Source organism: Protomyctophum parallelum (assembly GCF_964188405.1).
Source record: "Protomyctophum parallelum genome assembly, chromosome: 1".
NCBI classification, from domain to species: Eukaryota; Metazoa; Chordata; class Actinopteri; order Myctophiformes; family Myctophidae; genus Protomyctophum; species Protomyctophum parallelum.
The window spans coordinates 75,455,416-75,467,915 of NC_139697.1; the positions used below are offsets into that span (position 1 = coordinate 75,455,416).

The 12,500-nt window shown below is 49.5% G+C and overlaps 1 protein-coding gene across 1 annotated transcript in view; it reads left to right on the top strand.

Annotated features, from left to right (window-relative positions):
- Nucleotides 1-12,500, top strand: part of LOC310854949 (transcription factor COE1-like) — a 131,914-nt gene that overhangs the window by 21,363 nt on the left and 98,051 nt on the right. The window contains exon 6 of the mRNA XM_083759719.1: nucleotides 1,511-1,579. Within this exon, the coding sequence (XP_083615845.1) occupies nucleotides 1,511-1,579 (69 nt within the window). The remainder of the gene's footprint in view (nucleotides 1-1,510; nucleotides 1,580-12,500) is intronic.

Below are 12,500 nucleotides of genomic sequence, written 5' to 3' on the forward strand. Positions count from 1 at the left end.
CTATCTCCCCCTCCTCCCTCTCTCTCTCTCTCTCTCTCAATTCAATTCGATTCTCTCTCATTTTAATTCAATTTAGTTCTCTCTCTCTTTCTTCGTTCCACTGTCGTCGTGCTCTGCTGCAGTGGGACCATGTCGTGACCCACTTCAGAGAGAGAGAGAGAAAGAGAGGGAGAGAGGATGGGAGAGAGGGAGAGAGAGAGAGACAGATAATAAAAGGAAGAGAGACCGTGAGATAGAGAGGGAGAGAAAGAGGGAGGGAGGAGGGAGGGTTAGGAGAGAATGACAGAGAGCTCTAGACAGACAGTGAGATATCGAGAGAGAGAGTTAGATGCGAGAGAGAGAGAGAGAGAGAGAGAGAGAGAGAGAGAGAGAGAGAGAGAGAGAGAGAGAGAGAGAGAGAGAGAGAGAGAGAGGAGCAGAGACAATGCGTGAGGTGTAATGTATCCATCTCTTTCTTCCTTCCTCTGCCATCTGTGACGGTGAGGAGGGGGGTGGGTGGGGTGTGGTGGGAGGGGTGGGTGTAACCCTAGACATTCACCCCCCTCCCCCCTCCTCCTTCTCCTCCTGTCCGTCCCACGCTTAAAACCTTCCCCGCTTGTCCCCTCCTGTCCTGTCCTCCGCTTGTCTGTCTGTCTGTCTGTCTGTCTGTCTGTCTGTTCTGTCAAAAGTATAGCAAAAGTGGCAGATTGACAAGCTCGAAACGCACCGCGAGCTCTCGGATCTGCCACTTTTGATGCTTTCGCGTGGAGGTGTAGTGTGATCAAAGTAGGGCTAGTGGTTAAGTGGTTAGTGAAAACAGAGAGATGTGTGAGTGGTGACCACCGTGTCACCTCTTCACCGAAAACTGGAGTATGAATAGGCCTTAACGTGCATCGAAAACAGTCGATCTACAAGCATCTGAGCTTGTACACATAGAGCTGTTTTCCAAAGAAGGTGTTTGGTGTAGAGTGGTGAAAATGGGGAGGGCCAAGTACATACCCATGGGGGGGATCCCAGTCGACAAGTACATGCCCCCCCCCCCCCCCCCCCCCCCCCCCCCCCCCCCCCCAAAACAATTACATATTTTCAATCAATCACACACCCCGCAACGCCCCAAATTCATGGAGGTACATTTTGTTTCTGTCGCATTCCTGAGCCGATGATTTGATGACCGCAGCAGAGACTCAAAGAGTCTCCTATACGGATGAGCCAGTCAGCAAATCATCGATTGATAGAAAAATAAAATAAGTCTCTACTCCATTTAAAAAGTGGTATTTCATTGCTGTGTTAAGCTCCAATGGTATGACTTGTTCGTCAGTTTAAACAATCTCCCTCTCCTCTCTCTCTCTCTCTCTCTGTGGTCTCTCTCTCTCTCTCTCTCTCTCTCTCTCTCTCTCTCTCTCTCTCCTCTCTCTCTCCTCCTCTCCCTCTCTCTCTCTCTGTGTGTCTCTCTCTCTCTCTCTCTGTGTCTCTCTCTCTCTCTCTCTCTCTCCCTCTCTCTCTCTCTCTGTGTCTCTCTCTCTCTCCCCAGTCGGTGTTGTGACAAGAAAAGCTGTGGGAATCGCAATGAAACCCCGTCGGACCCCGTCATAATCGACAGGTACCGTGGCTCTGTCGCCGCACACACACACACACACACACACACACACACACACACACAACACACACACACACACACACACACACACACACACACACACAGACATAGATGGGAGGCTGTTCCCACCTCGCTGAGGTGTGTATAAAGGCTTTGGTGGGATTTCATGTTCCGTCGTGGTGTCTATGCTGGTTCAACTTGTGTGTGTGTTGAATCAATGATATAGTAAAGCTTCATCATCTCATGACATTCCACAGCTTTTATAGATCCCGCACGCACGCACGCACGCACGCAAACACGCACGCACGCACGCATGCACTCACGCACGCACGCACGCACGCAAACACGCACGCACGCATGCACTCACGCACGCACACCACGCACGCACACGTGTCTCTCCATCTCTCCTTCTGCAGTACAGGAGAAAATGGGTCATGTGCAAAGAAAAAAAGTGACAGAGAAGAGAGAGAGAGAGAGAGGGAGAGAGAGATCCAACCTCATTTTACTGTGATGTCTCCTTGGCTGTTGTTTTAACCCTGTGTGTGCATGTATACCTTTATGTTCATGTGGTGAATGAGTGTGAAGGAAAGCTCAGAGACAGATCCTGTTCCTGAAACCCTAGAACATTTCACTGTGAACCAACGTGTGACAATGAACCTTCTGCTCCATGTTTACACTCCTCAACATGGACCACTTTGCTGCATACACCATGTGGTTCCCAAAGGTGACTTTTCAGTCAACAGGCGTCAACATTTCACAAAAAATAGGCAAATGTTTGGTCTAAAAATCTTTTTTGGCAAAGATAGTACATATTGGGACAAAGGAGCAGATCTGTTGTAAAGCCCTGGCCTGTGCACCGTGCGTACCTGTGATCCCTTGGTTCACACCACGATGTTAAAAAGTAGTTGGACCCGTTGGCCGCCTCGTTACCCGCTCCTATCACAGGCTGCGCTCGCTGTCTTTGCCTTCATCAGGTTTCATCAAAGTAGTGTCGGATGGTTTGACTTCAAGCCGTTCAGACTATGTTGTTATCCCATGGCTGAGACATGAGAGTCCTGCCGTTCTGTTGCTTGCTATAGCATCCCATGGCTGAGAGGTCGGCTAGAGGCAAAAAGTGTCTGGTTGCCTATAGAGACGAGGCAGGCAATACGGCAGCCAATGAGAAAGATAGCTGGCTAGTACAGCAGTGCTAGTGAAAGGCAAAGTGATCAAACATAGACCTGCTCAGCTGTGCTTACACAGCAGCTGGTGAAAAGAAAAAAATATATATAAAAAAAAAAATATTAGGAGGGCATTATGAGTCACCAGAAGAAAGGACGGGTATTTTCAATTAATCTATCATGGTTTTATTGGAGTTTGAAGCTACAATGCTTTTGTATAGGAAGGGGGTGAGGCAGCTAAAATGGATGTAAAATATCTAAATACAATCAAGCAACTTGACGGTCTGGGGTGTTCACATAAGCCTGAGTAGACGATGAAATGACCCAACGTTTCTTTGAAAGTGAAATATCCCTTCAAACAATATTTTTATGCAGCCCTACAAAAGCTCCCAGTTCTTCTCACTGTTGACAGTGGAGAGCACTAAAGCTGTGACCTTGCCTAGAACACCCTCTTTCTTCCAGTGCGTGTAACTCAAAAGATAAAAAGTGTTCCCATGGGGACTTCCAACTGATGTAACTCAGGATCATATTTAGGAAAAGAACGGATATGACAAGATGTTGTGACCAACATTATTCTTATTCCCCAACCACATCAGGAGTCAGGAGGAGCCCATATTAATGCACCGTGTACCCCTCTAATGCGGTGTGTAGCCCCTCTAACCCTGTGTACCCCTCAGTCCCCTCTAACCCTGTGTACCCCTCAGCCCCCTCTAACCCTGTGTACCCCTCAGCCCCCTCTAACCCTGTGTACCCCTCAGCCCCCTCTAACCCTGTGTACCCCTCAGCCCCCTCTAACCCTGTGTACCCCTCAGCCCCCTCTAACCCTGTGTACCCCTCAGCCCCCTCTAACCCTGTGTACCCCTCAGCCCCCTCTAACCCTGTGTACCCCTCAGCCCCCTCTAACCCTGTGTACCCCTCAGCCGCCTCTAACCCTGTGTACCCCTCAGTCCCCTCTAACCCTGTGTACCCCTCAGCCCCCTCTAACCCTGTGTACCCCTCAGCCCCCTCTAACCCTGTGTACCCCTCAGCCCCCTCTAACCCTGTGTACCCCTCAGCCCCCTCTAACCCTGTGTACCCCTCAGTCCCCTCTAACCCTGTGTACCCCTCAGCCCCCTCTAACCCTGTGTACCCCTCAGTCCCCTCTAACCCTGTGTACCCCTCAGCCCCCTCTAACCCTGTGTACCCCTCAGCCCCCTCTAACCCTGTGTACCCCTCAGCCCCCTCTAACCCTGTGTACCCCTCAGCCCCCTCTAACCCTGTGTACCCCTCAGCCCCCTCTAACCCTGTGTACCCCTCAGCCCCCTCTAACCCTGTGTACCCCTCAGTCCCCTCTAACCCTGTGTACCCCTCAGTCCCCTCTAACCCTGTGTACCCCTCAGCCCCCTCTAACCCTGTGTACCCCTCAGTCCCCTCTAACCCTGTGTACCCCTCAGTCCCCTCTAACCCTGTGTACCCCTCAGCCCCCTCTAACCCTGTGTACCCCTCAGTCCCCTCTAACCCTGTGTACCCCTCAGTCCCCTCTAACCCTGTGTACCCCTCAGTCCCCTCTAACCCTGTGTACCCCTCAGCCCCCTCTAACCCTGTGTACCCCTCAGTCCCCTCTAACCCTGTGTACCCCTCAGCCCCCTCTAACCCTGTGTACCCCTCAGTCCCCTCTAACCCTGTGTACCCCTCAGTCCCCTCTAACCCTGTGTACCCCTCAGTCCCCTCTAACCCTGTGTACCCCTCAGTCCCCTCTAACCCACCCCTCAGTCCCCTCTAACCCTGTGTACCCCTCAGTCCCCTCTAACCCTGTGTACCCCTCAGTCCCCTCTAACCCTGTGTACCCCTCAGTCCCCTCTAACCCACCCCTCAGTCCCCTCTAACCCTGTGTACCCCTCAGCCCCCTCTAACCCTGTGTACCCCTCAGTCCCCTCTAACCCACCCCTCAGTCCCCTCTAACCCTGTGTACCCCTCAGTCCCCTCTAACCCTGTGTACCCCTCAGTCCCCTCTAACCCTGTGTACCCCTCAGTCCCCTCTAACCCTGTGTACCCCTCAGCCCCCTCTAACCCTGTGTACCCCTCAGCCCCCTCTAACCCTGTGTACCCCTCAGCCCCCTCTAACCCTGTGTACCCCTCAGCCCCCTCTAACCCACCCCTCAGTCCCCTCTAACCCTGTGTACCCCTCAGCCCCCTCTAACCCTGTGTACCCCTCAGCCCCCTCTAACCCTGTGTACCCCTCAGTCCCCTCTAACCCACCCCTCAGCCCCCTCTAACCCTGTGTACCCCTCAGCCCCCTCTAACCCTGTGTACCCCTCAGCCCCCTCTAACCCTGTGTACCCCTCAGCCCCCTCTAACCCACCCCTCAGTCCCCTCTAACCCTGTGTACCCCTCAGTCCCCTCTAACCCTGTGTACCCCTCAGCCCCCTCTAACCCTGTGTACCCCTCAGTCCCCTCTAACCCTGTGTACCCCTCAGCCCCCTCTAACCCTGTGTACCCCTCAGCCCCCTCTAACCCTGTGTACCCCTCAGCCCCCTCTAACCCACCCCTCAGTCCCCTCTATAACGTCTATAATGTGTGTAGACCCTTTAGCATCACTTTTCAACTATCAGGGCAGTGTTGATTTTGTCGAGTAAAACTATGATGAAAAAGGTTCGTCGACTACCTTTTTTCACTGAAAATTAAATTAAAACTAAGCTATGATGACTAAAACTAAGACTAAATATATGTATTGTATTATTTGTATATATATATATATTTCATCAACAAATAAAGGAATAGTTGGTTTAGGCATATATTTGACTGAGGTTGCGTTTAGGACTAAGGACTATAAAGGTTAGGTTTAGGGTTTTACTGAGTTTGCGTTTAGGACTAAGGACTATAAAGGTGAGGTTTAGGGTTTTACTGAGTTTGCGTTTAGGACTATAAGGTTAGTTTTAGGAATAGTTTACTATTGGGGTTACGTTTAGGAATACAGCCGGATTCCCCCTGGGCGACTGTGTGTTTGGGCGACCGTTTTGGTGTTACACGCCGTAACAGGCTAACGGTTTGTTAAGGTTTTGTTCAGCGATGTTGTGAACATTTCTGAAGAGTGTGTAGCATGCTGGCATAGCGTTAGCCTGCTGTTTCTTAGTAGTAGAAGTGTGGCATGCATACAGTGTACCAGGGCTGGTCATGTACAGTATACTGGATACTCCCTCTCCTCCACAAGAATGCTGTGACTATAATGCTGTGGATGTAAGAACTGAACATTATGATAATGCTTGTGTATTTCCAGGAACTCCGACAATCTATTTTAGTTGCTGACACATCGTGTAAGAAAGCAGACAGATTATAGATATGATACCAGAAGTCTCTCTCCTCTCCTCTCCTCTCCTCTCCTCTCCTCTCCTCTCCTCTCCTCTCCTCTCCTCTCCTCTCCTCTCCTCTCCTCTCCTCTCCTCTCCTCTCCTCTCCTCTCCTCTCCTCTCCTCTCCTCTCCTCTCCTCTCCATATTGTATCTTAATTTTGTCTTTAGAGTGAGCTTATGTTATGGTCTGTGGATAAACACTCGGTTTCAAAGAGCAGGCGTGTGTGTGCGTGCATGTGTGTGCGTGTGCGTACTTTCACGTGCATGTGTTTCTCTCTCTCACTCTGTGTGTGTGTGTGTGTGTGTGTGCGTGCGTCTGCGTGTGAGTGTGCGTGCGTCTGCGTGTGAGTTTGTGTGGGACAGGTTGGTATCTTTATACCACAACCCTACTCTTCTGTTCTTGTCGGCTGTCACAAAGGTCTCAGCTTACACACACTCCATTATGTACTCGCCTGGAGGCTGTGTGTGTGTGTGTGTGTGTGTGTGTGTGTGTGTGTGTGTGTGTGTGTGTGTGTGTGTGTGTGTGTGTGTGTGTGTGTGTGTGTGTGTGTGTGAGCACACATCTGCTCAATGAGGAGGTACTGTATAGGAAATGAGATGCAATGATAATCTGATGATCTGTATGTCGTATACTAATATATATATATACAGCATATAGCTACTTTTATCTGTTACGTGTGTGTGTGCATGTGTGCATGTATGCATGTGCCAAGCGTGTGTCCGCGCGAGCCCGTGCACCGTGCTCTGGGGCAGAGTGGATTGTGGGAGATGTCATGGAGCACGGGGCCGGGATGGAATGTCAGGGTTACCGTGGATACCGTGGGATACTTCCTGTCCACCCCCCCACTCCCCCCCCCCCCCCACCCAGAACGGTTCACACACAGCCTCTTTACTTTAACATCTGGAACTCTGCTTCACCCAACCTAAACAACACATCAGCACGCACGCATGCACAAAGACATATACAAACAGATATAAGGCAGTTGATTCTACAATTCATAGATAGATGACCCGGTATGAACAGGACAAAACACAACAATTCAAACATAAGTTTCCAAGAATGATAATTAAAGACCCTGCAAAACAGACAGTGGAAACGTGATGTGACCTCAGAAGAGAGGAGAGGAGTGGAGAGGGGTGGGGAGGGGTGGGGAGGGGTGGGGAGGGCAGAAGACAAAAAGATGACATAACATAATGTAACACAACCTAAAGTCGCATAGCGGTCCCCAAGGTGAACTTGAGTCACGGCAGTCAATAACTGCAACAATGGCATGAAGAGGTACACAAGTGTGGACAAGGTGGAATATGATAGGCTAGACTATAGCATGAGGAGGAGACCGGTCCCCCAGGTGGAGTCCCCGCGTCCAATAACTACTAGGACTGTTTGTATTATCTGCATGGGGACCCCCAGGGCCACGGGACAATTTAACGTTCAAGATGCACTATTTTATCTATCTCAGACAAAATATATCACCATTTATCCAAGAACTTTACTGTGCACCGCCGAGCTGTTATGACCTGGCTCTTATTAGGCCATAACAAAAAGGAGGCTGTTTAAAATTGTACACAATGATTGATACAACATTAGTTACATCAAATATGCGATCAAACGATACTATTAAGTCGTTTGTGTTAATCAGTAAGATAAGTAGTGTAAGTGAATGGATGTGTGGTAAATGTAGTGTGGCGTGTTGAATGGTGCAAATCAAAGTGCTGCTGCTCTCATGGAAGGAGAGAGAGAGACTGAGCATGGCCACACCCAGCCTTTTATAGTAGTGCACCTTGGGAACACTGGCCAGGTGCTCCCAATGCACCTGATTGGAAACTCGGCAGAACCTGTGGGAAGCCAAAGACATACAGTAGGCCTATACACTACAGGGGACTACACATTACACCACCACACAGGCCCTAGTAGGCCAACTACAGGGGCTGTGACACGAGCTATAAAGGAACTCTGTGTTACTCTGAGTCTCAATTTAACTATGAGTTCCTTGACATTGTACACATTAAAGTTGGGTTGAGTGATTTTCCTGGCAGTCCTCCTCAGACGTTTAGGTACTGATGTCAGATCAGACCTGGCTATACGTGAGATGAAGTGTGTGTCGTCTGTTTGGCATGCGTAACGATCTGCTAGTGTATATATGCACACATAACAATGACACATTCAGCTTGCTATGCCTGTGTGTGTGTGTGTGTGTGTGTGAGTGTGTGTGTGCTAGCAAGCACTGTGACAAGAAGAGGCGATGGTGACTGTGTGTGTGTGCGTGCGTGCGTGCGTGCCGTGGGTGCGTGCGTGCGTGCGTGTGTGTACATGTGAGAGGAGGGTAGATATCTGGAACAGCCGTTCTTAGCGTGTCAGATTGACAGCACTTGGACATGTCTGTCTGTCTGTGTCTGTGTGTGAGGCTGTGAGCAGACACTGGCGCGTGTATGAGTGACAGTTGAAGGCGTGACTGTCTGTGCACGCACACACACACACACACACACACACACACACACACACTGTGTGTGTGTGTGTGTGTGTGTGTGTGTGTGTGTGTGTGTGTGTGTGTGTGGCCCAGTTAATCTGGGTTGGAGAGCTCTGGAGGTTAATATAGGGTTAACTACATGCAACCATATCCTATCATACGCCTGCTTGACTCCTAAAGAGCGGCATCCATACTCCTCTGTGTGTGAGCGTGCGACCCGCACGAGTGTGTGTGCATTTTTCTCTGGCGCTCTCATTTTCTGTCTGTCTGTCTGTCTGTCTGTCTGTCTGTCTGACAGTGTCTGTCTGTCTGTCTGTCTGTGGCCTGAGGGTTTACCTATACCTCATTGCTCAGCTCTGTGCCTGTTTAAACATCTATGATTGGCTTAATAGGCCCAGGCTGTGCGTACGCACATGTGTGTGTGTGCGTGTGTGTGCATGTGCATGTGCATGCGTGTGTGTGTGTGAGACTTCGGGGGCTCTATAGTTTAGGGTCCTAACAAAGTCTTCGGGGGCCCCCACACACAAGCCTGAGGGATTTAAGGGGTTCGGGTTGGTGTGTGTGTGTGTAATCCATAGGGTTAAGAGGGGTCATAGCACAGAGGGGAAGACCTGGAGAGAGAGCAGGCGAATGTGGAAACGATAGAACAGGAGAGGAGAGGAGAGGAGAGGAGAGGAGAGGAGAGGAGAGGAGAGGAGAGGAGAGGAGAGGAGAGGAGAGGAGAGGAGAGGAGAGGAGAGGAGGGACAGTTATGGGGAGGGGGAGAATGAAAGAATCATGAGAGAGAGAGAGAGAGAGAGAGACGTGTGAGTCTCAAGGGGTGGGGGTAATGAGGCTGAGAGTGGGGAGCCCCGTCAATCAAAAGGACAGGGGAAGGGGAGGGGGGTGGGGTCACCCGTCAATCACACCATCAGCTGAGAGGAGGGGCTTCTAAACGATCGTTTAATCTTTCAATGTGTCTGACCCTCTCTCTCTCTCTCTCTCTCTCTCTCTGTATCTCACTCGGCCTATTTCCTAAAATATCTCTGCCGACGCTGCGTGTCACTTCCACAAGACTGTCACCGTTTGGCGCACACACACACACACACACACACACACACACACACACACACACACACACACACACACACACACACACACACACACACACAGAAAACGTAAACAGACACATTTCTTCATAGCCATTCCTTCCTTTCTCATCCCCTCTCCTCTTCATCTTTCCTTCTACATCTTCTTAACCAGCTCCCCCCCCCCTCTCTCTCTCTATCTCTCGCTCTCTCGCTCTCTCTCTCTCTCTTCTCTCATTTCCACTTCCTGTGTTAAAGGTCAGGGTGGTTGCTTGGCGATGGAGGTATAGAGAATTATTCATACTATTGATTTCATGTCAGCACTCACCACTGTGTGTGTGTGCGTGTGTGTGTGTGCATGCGTGTGTGCGTACTTGTGTGTGTGTGCGTGCGAGTGTGACCACTACTGTACTGCACTATACTATACTGTATACTTTATATATAGTATCGACGCTGTCGGGTGCAGGAAACTGAGTATGTGCAACACAATTCCTGTTTGTTATTGTTTGTACATTTGTACAATATTGGTATACTTGGTACTTACATTTCCAAAAGTAGTACACATTATGCAGGATGTCCCGTTTCGTTTGGAAAATATCAGACCTACAAGCTTGTAGATCGGGTATTTTGGCAGAAATGTATTTCTATATATAGGTATGTGTTTTGTAAGAAAAATCTAAATGTAACAAAGTAACTAGTGTATTAACTAAACTTTTCAAAGTTGAGTAGAAGTAGAAGTATTGGAAATTGGAAATACTCAAGTAAACCTCAAAATTGTACAGTAGCCTACCTACAGTAAGTAAATGTACTGTCCACCGCTGAGAAAGAGGGTGAGAGAGTTAAAAAACTGGAAAAACTTATAACGTACCTGTATAGGGAGAAGAGAGAGAGACAGAGGAGGAAGACAAGGAGAAGAGAGAGAGAGAGAGAGAGAGAGGAGGAAGACAAGGAGAAGAGAGAGAGACAGAGGAGGAAGACAAGGAGAAGAGAGAGAGAGAGAGGAGGAAGACAAGGAGAAGAGACAGAGACAGAGGAGGAAGACAAGGAGAATAGAGAGAGAGACAGAGGAGGAAGACAAGGAGAAGAGAGAGAGAGAGAGAGGAGGAAGACAAGGAGAAGAGACAGAGACAGAGGAGGAAGACAAGGAGAAGAGAGAGAGAGACAGAGGAGGAAGACAAGGAGAAGAGAGAGAGAGACAGAGGAGGAAGACAAGGAGAAGAGAGAGAGAGACAGAGGAGGAGACAAGGAGAAGAGAGAGAGAGACAGAGGAGGAAGACAAGGAGAAGAGAGAGAGAGACAGAGGAGGAGACAAGGAGAAGAGAGAGAGAGACAGAGGAGGAGACAAGGAGAAGAGAGAGAGACAGAGGAGGAAGACAAGGAGAAGAGAGAGAGAGACAGAGGAGGAAGACAAGGAGAAGAGAGAGAGACAGAGGAGGAAGACAAGGAGAAGAGAGAGAGACAGAGGAGGAAGACAAGGAGAAGACAGAGAGAGACAGAGGAGGAAGACAAGGAGAAGAGAGAGAGAGAGACAGAGGAGGAAGACAAGGAGAAGAGAGAGAGAGACAGAGGAGGAAGACAAGGAGAAGAGAGAGAGACAGAGGAGGAAGACAAGGAGAAGACAGAGAGAGACAGAGGAGGAAGACAAGGAGAAGAGAGAGAGAGACAGAGGAGGAGACAAGGAGAAGAGAGAGAGACAGAGGAGGAAGACAAGGAGAAGAGAGAGACAGAGGAGGAAGACAAGGAGAAGAGAGAGAGACAGAGGAGGAAGACAAGAAGAAGAGAGAGAGACAGAGGAGGAAGACAAGGAGAAGAGAGAGACAGAGGAGGAAGACAAGGAGAAGAGAGAGAGACAGAGGAGGAAGACAAGGAGAAGAGAGAGAGACAGAGGAGGAAGACAAGAAGAAGAGAGAGAGACAGAGGAGGAAGACAAGGAGAAGAGAGAGACAGAGGAGGAAGACAAGGAGAAGAGAGAGAGACAGAGGAGGAAGACAAGGAGAAGAGAGAGAGAGACAGAGGAGGAAGACAAGGAGAAGACAGAGAGAGACAGAGGAGGAGACAAGGAGAAGAGAGAGAGAGACAGAGGAGGAAGACAAGGAGAAGAGAGAGACAGAGGAGGAAGACAAGGAGAAGAGAGAGAGACAGAGGAGGAAGACAAGGAGAAGAGAGAGACAGAGGAGGAAGACAAGAGAAGAGAGAGAGACAGAGGAGGAAGACAAGGAGAAGAGAGAGAGAGACAGAGGAGGAAGACAAGGAGAAGACAGAGAGAGACAGAGGAGGAGACAAGGAGAAGAGAGAGAGAGAGACAGAGGAGGAAGACAAGGAGAAGAGAGAGACAGAGGAGGAAGACAAGGAGAAGAGAGAGAGACAGAGGAGGAAGACAAGGAGAAGAGAGAGAGAGAGAGAGGAGGAAGACAAGGAGAAGTGAGAGAGAGAGAAAGAGAAACAAAACGCTTCATAATAATAATGGGATGTTTTATTCATATTCCTCATTTAGTCTCCCAGTTTGGACCTGTCCCAGCATTAAAAACACATTTACGCTAGATAAGATGCTGATTCGGTTTAACTAAGCTGCACGCACGCACGCACGCACGCACCCAATCTGAGCCGAGGAAGTGTGTGGTCCGATCACTGTCAAAGCCCCCAGCTCGCCTGCCAATACAGTTGAACCTTTAACTCTCTCTCTCTCTCTCTCTCTCTCTCCCTCTCTCTCTCTCTCTCTCTCTCTCTCTCTCTCTCTCTCGCAGTTCTGCAGAAAGCTTGTATCAGAGACTGGCGAGGAACTGATGGCATGTTTGATTGATTGATTGATTGAGTGATTGATTGGAAACTTTATTGAAAATTAATTCAAAAGGATACAGACACAAGAAAGCTGTTAGGCTTGTTTCCGTTGTGGTCCTTCAA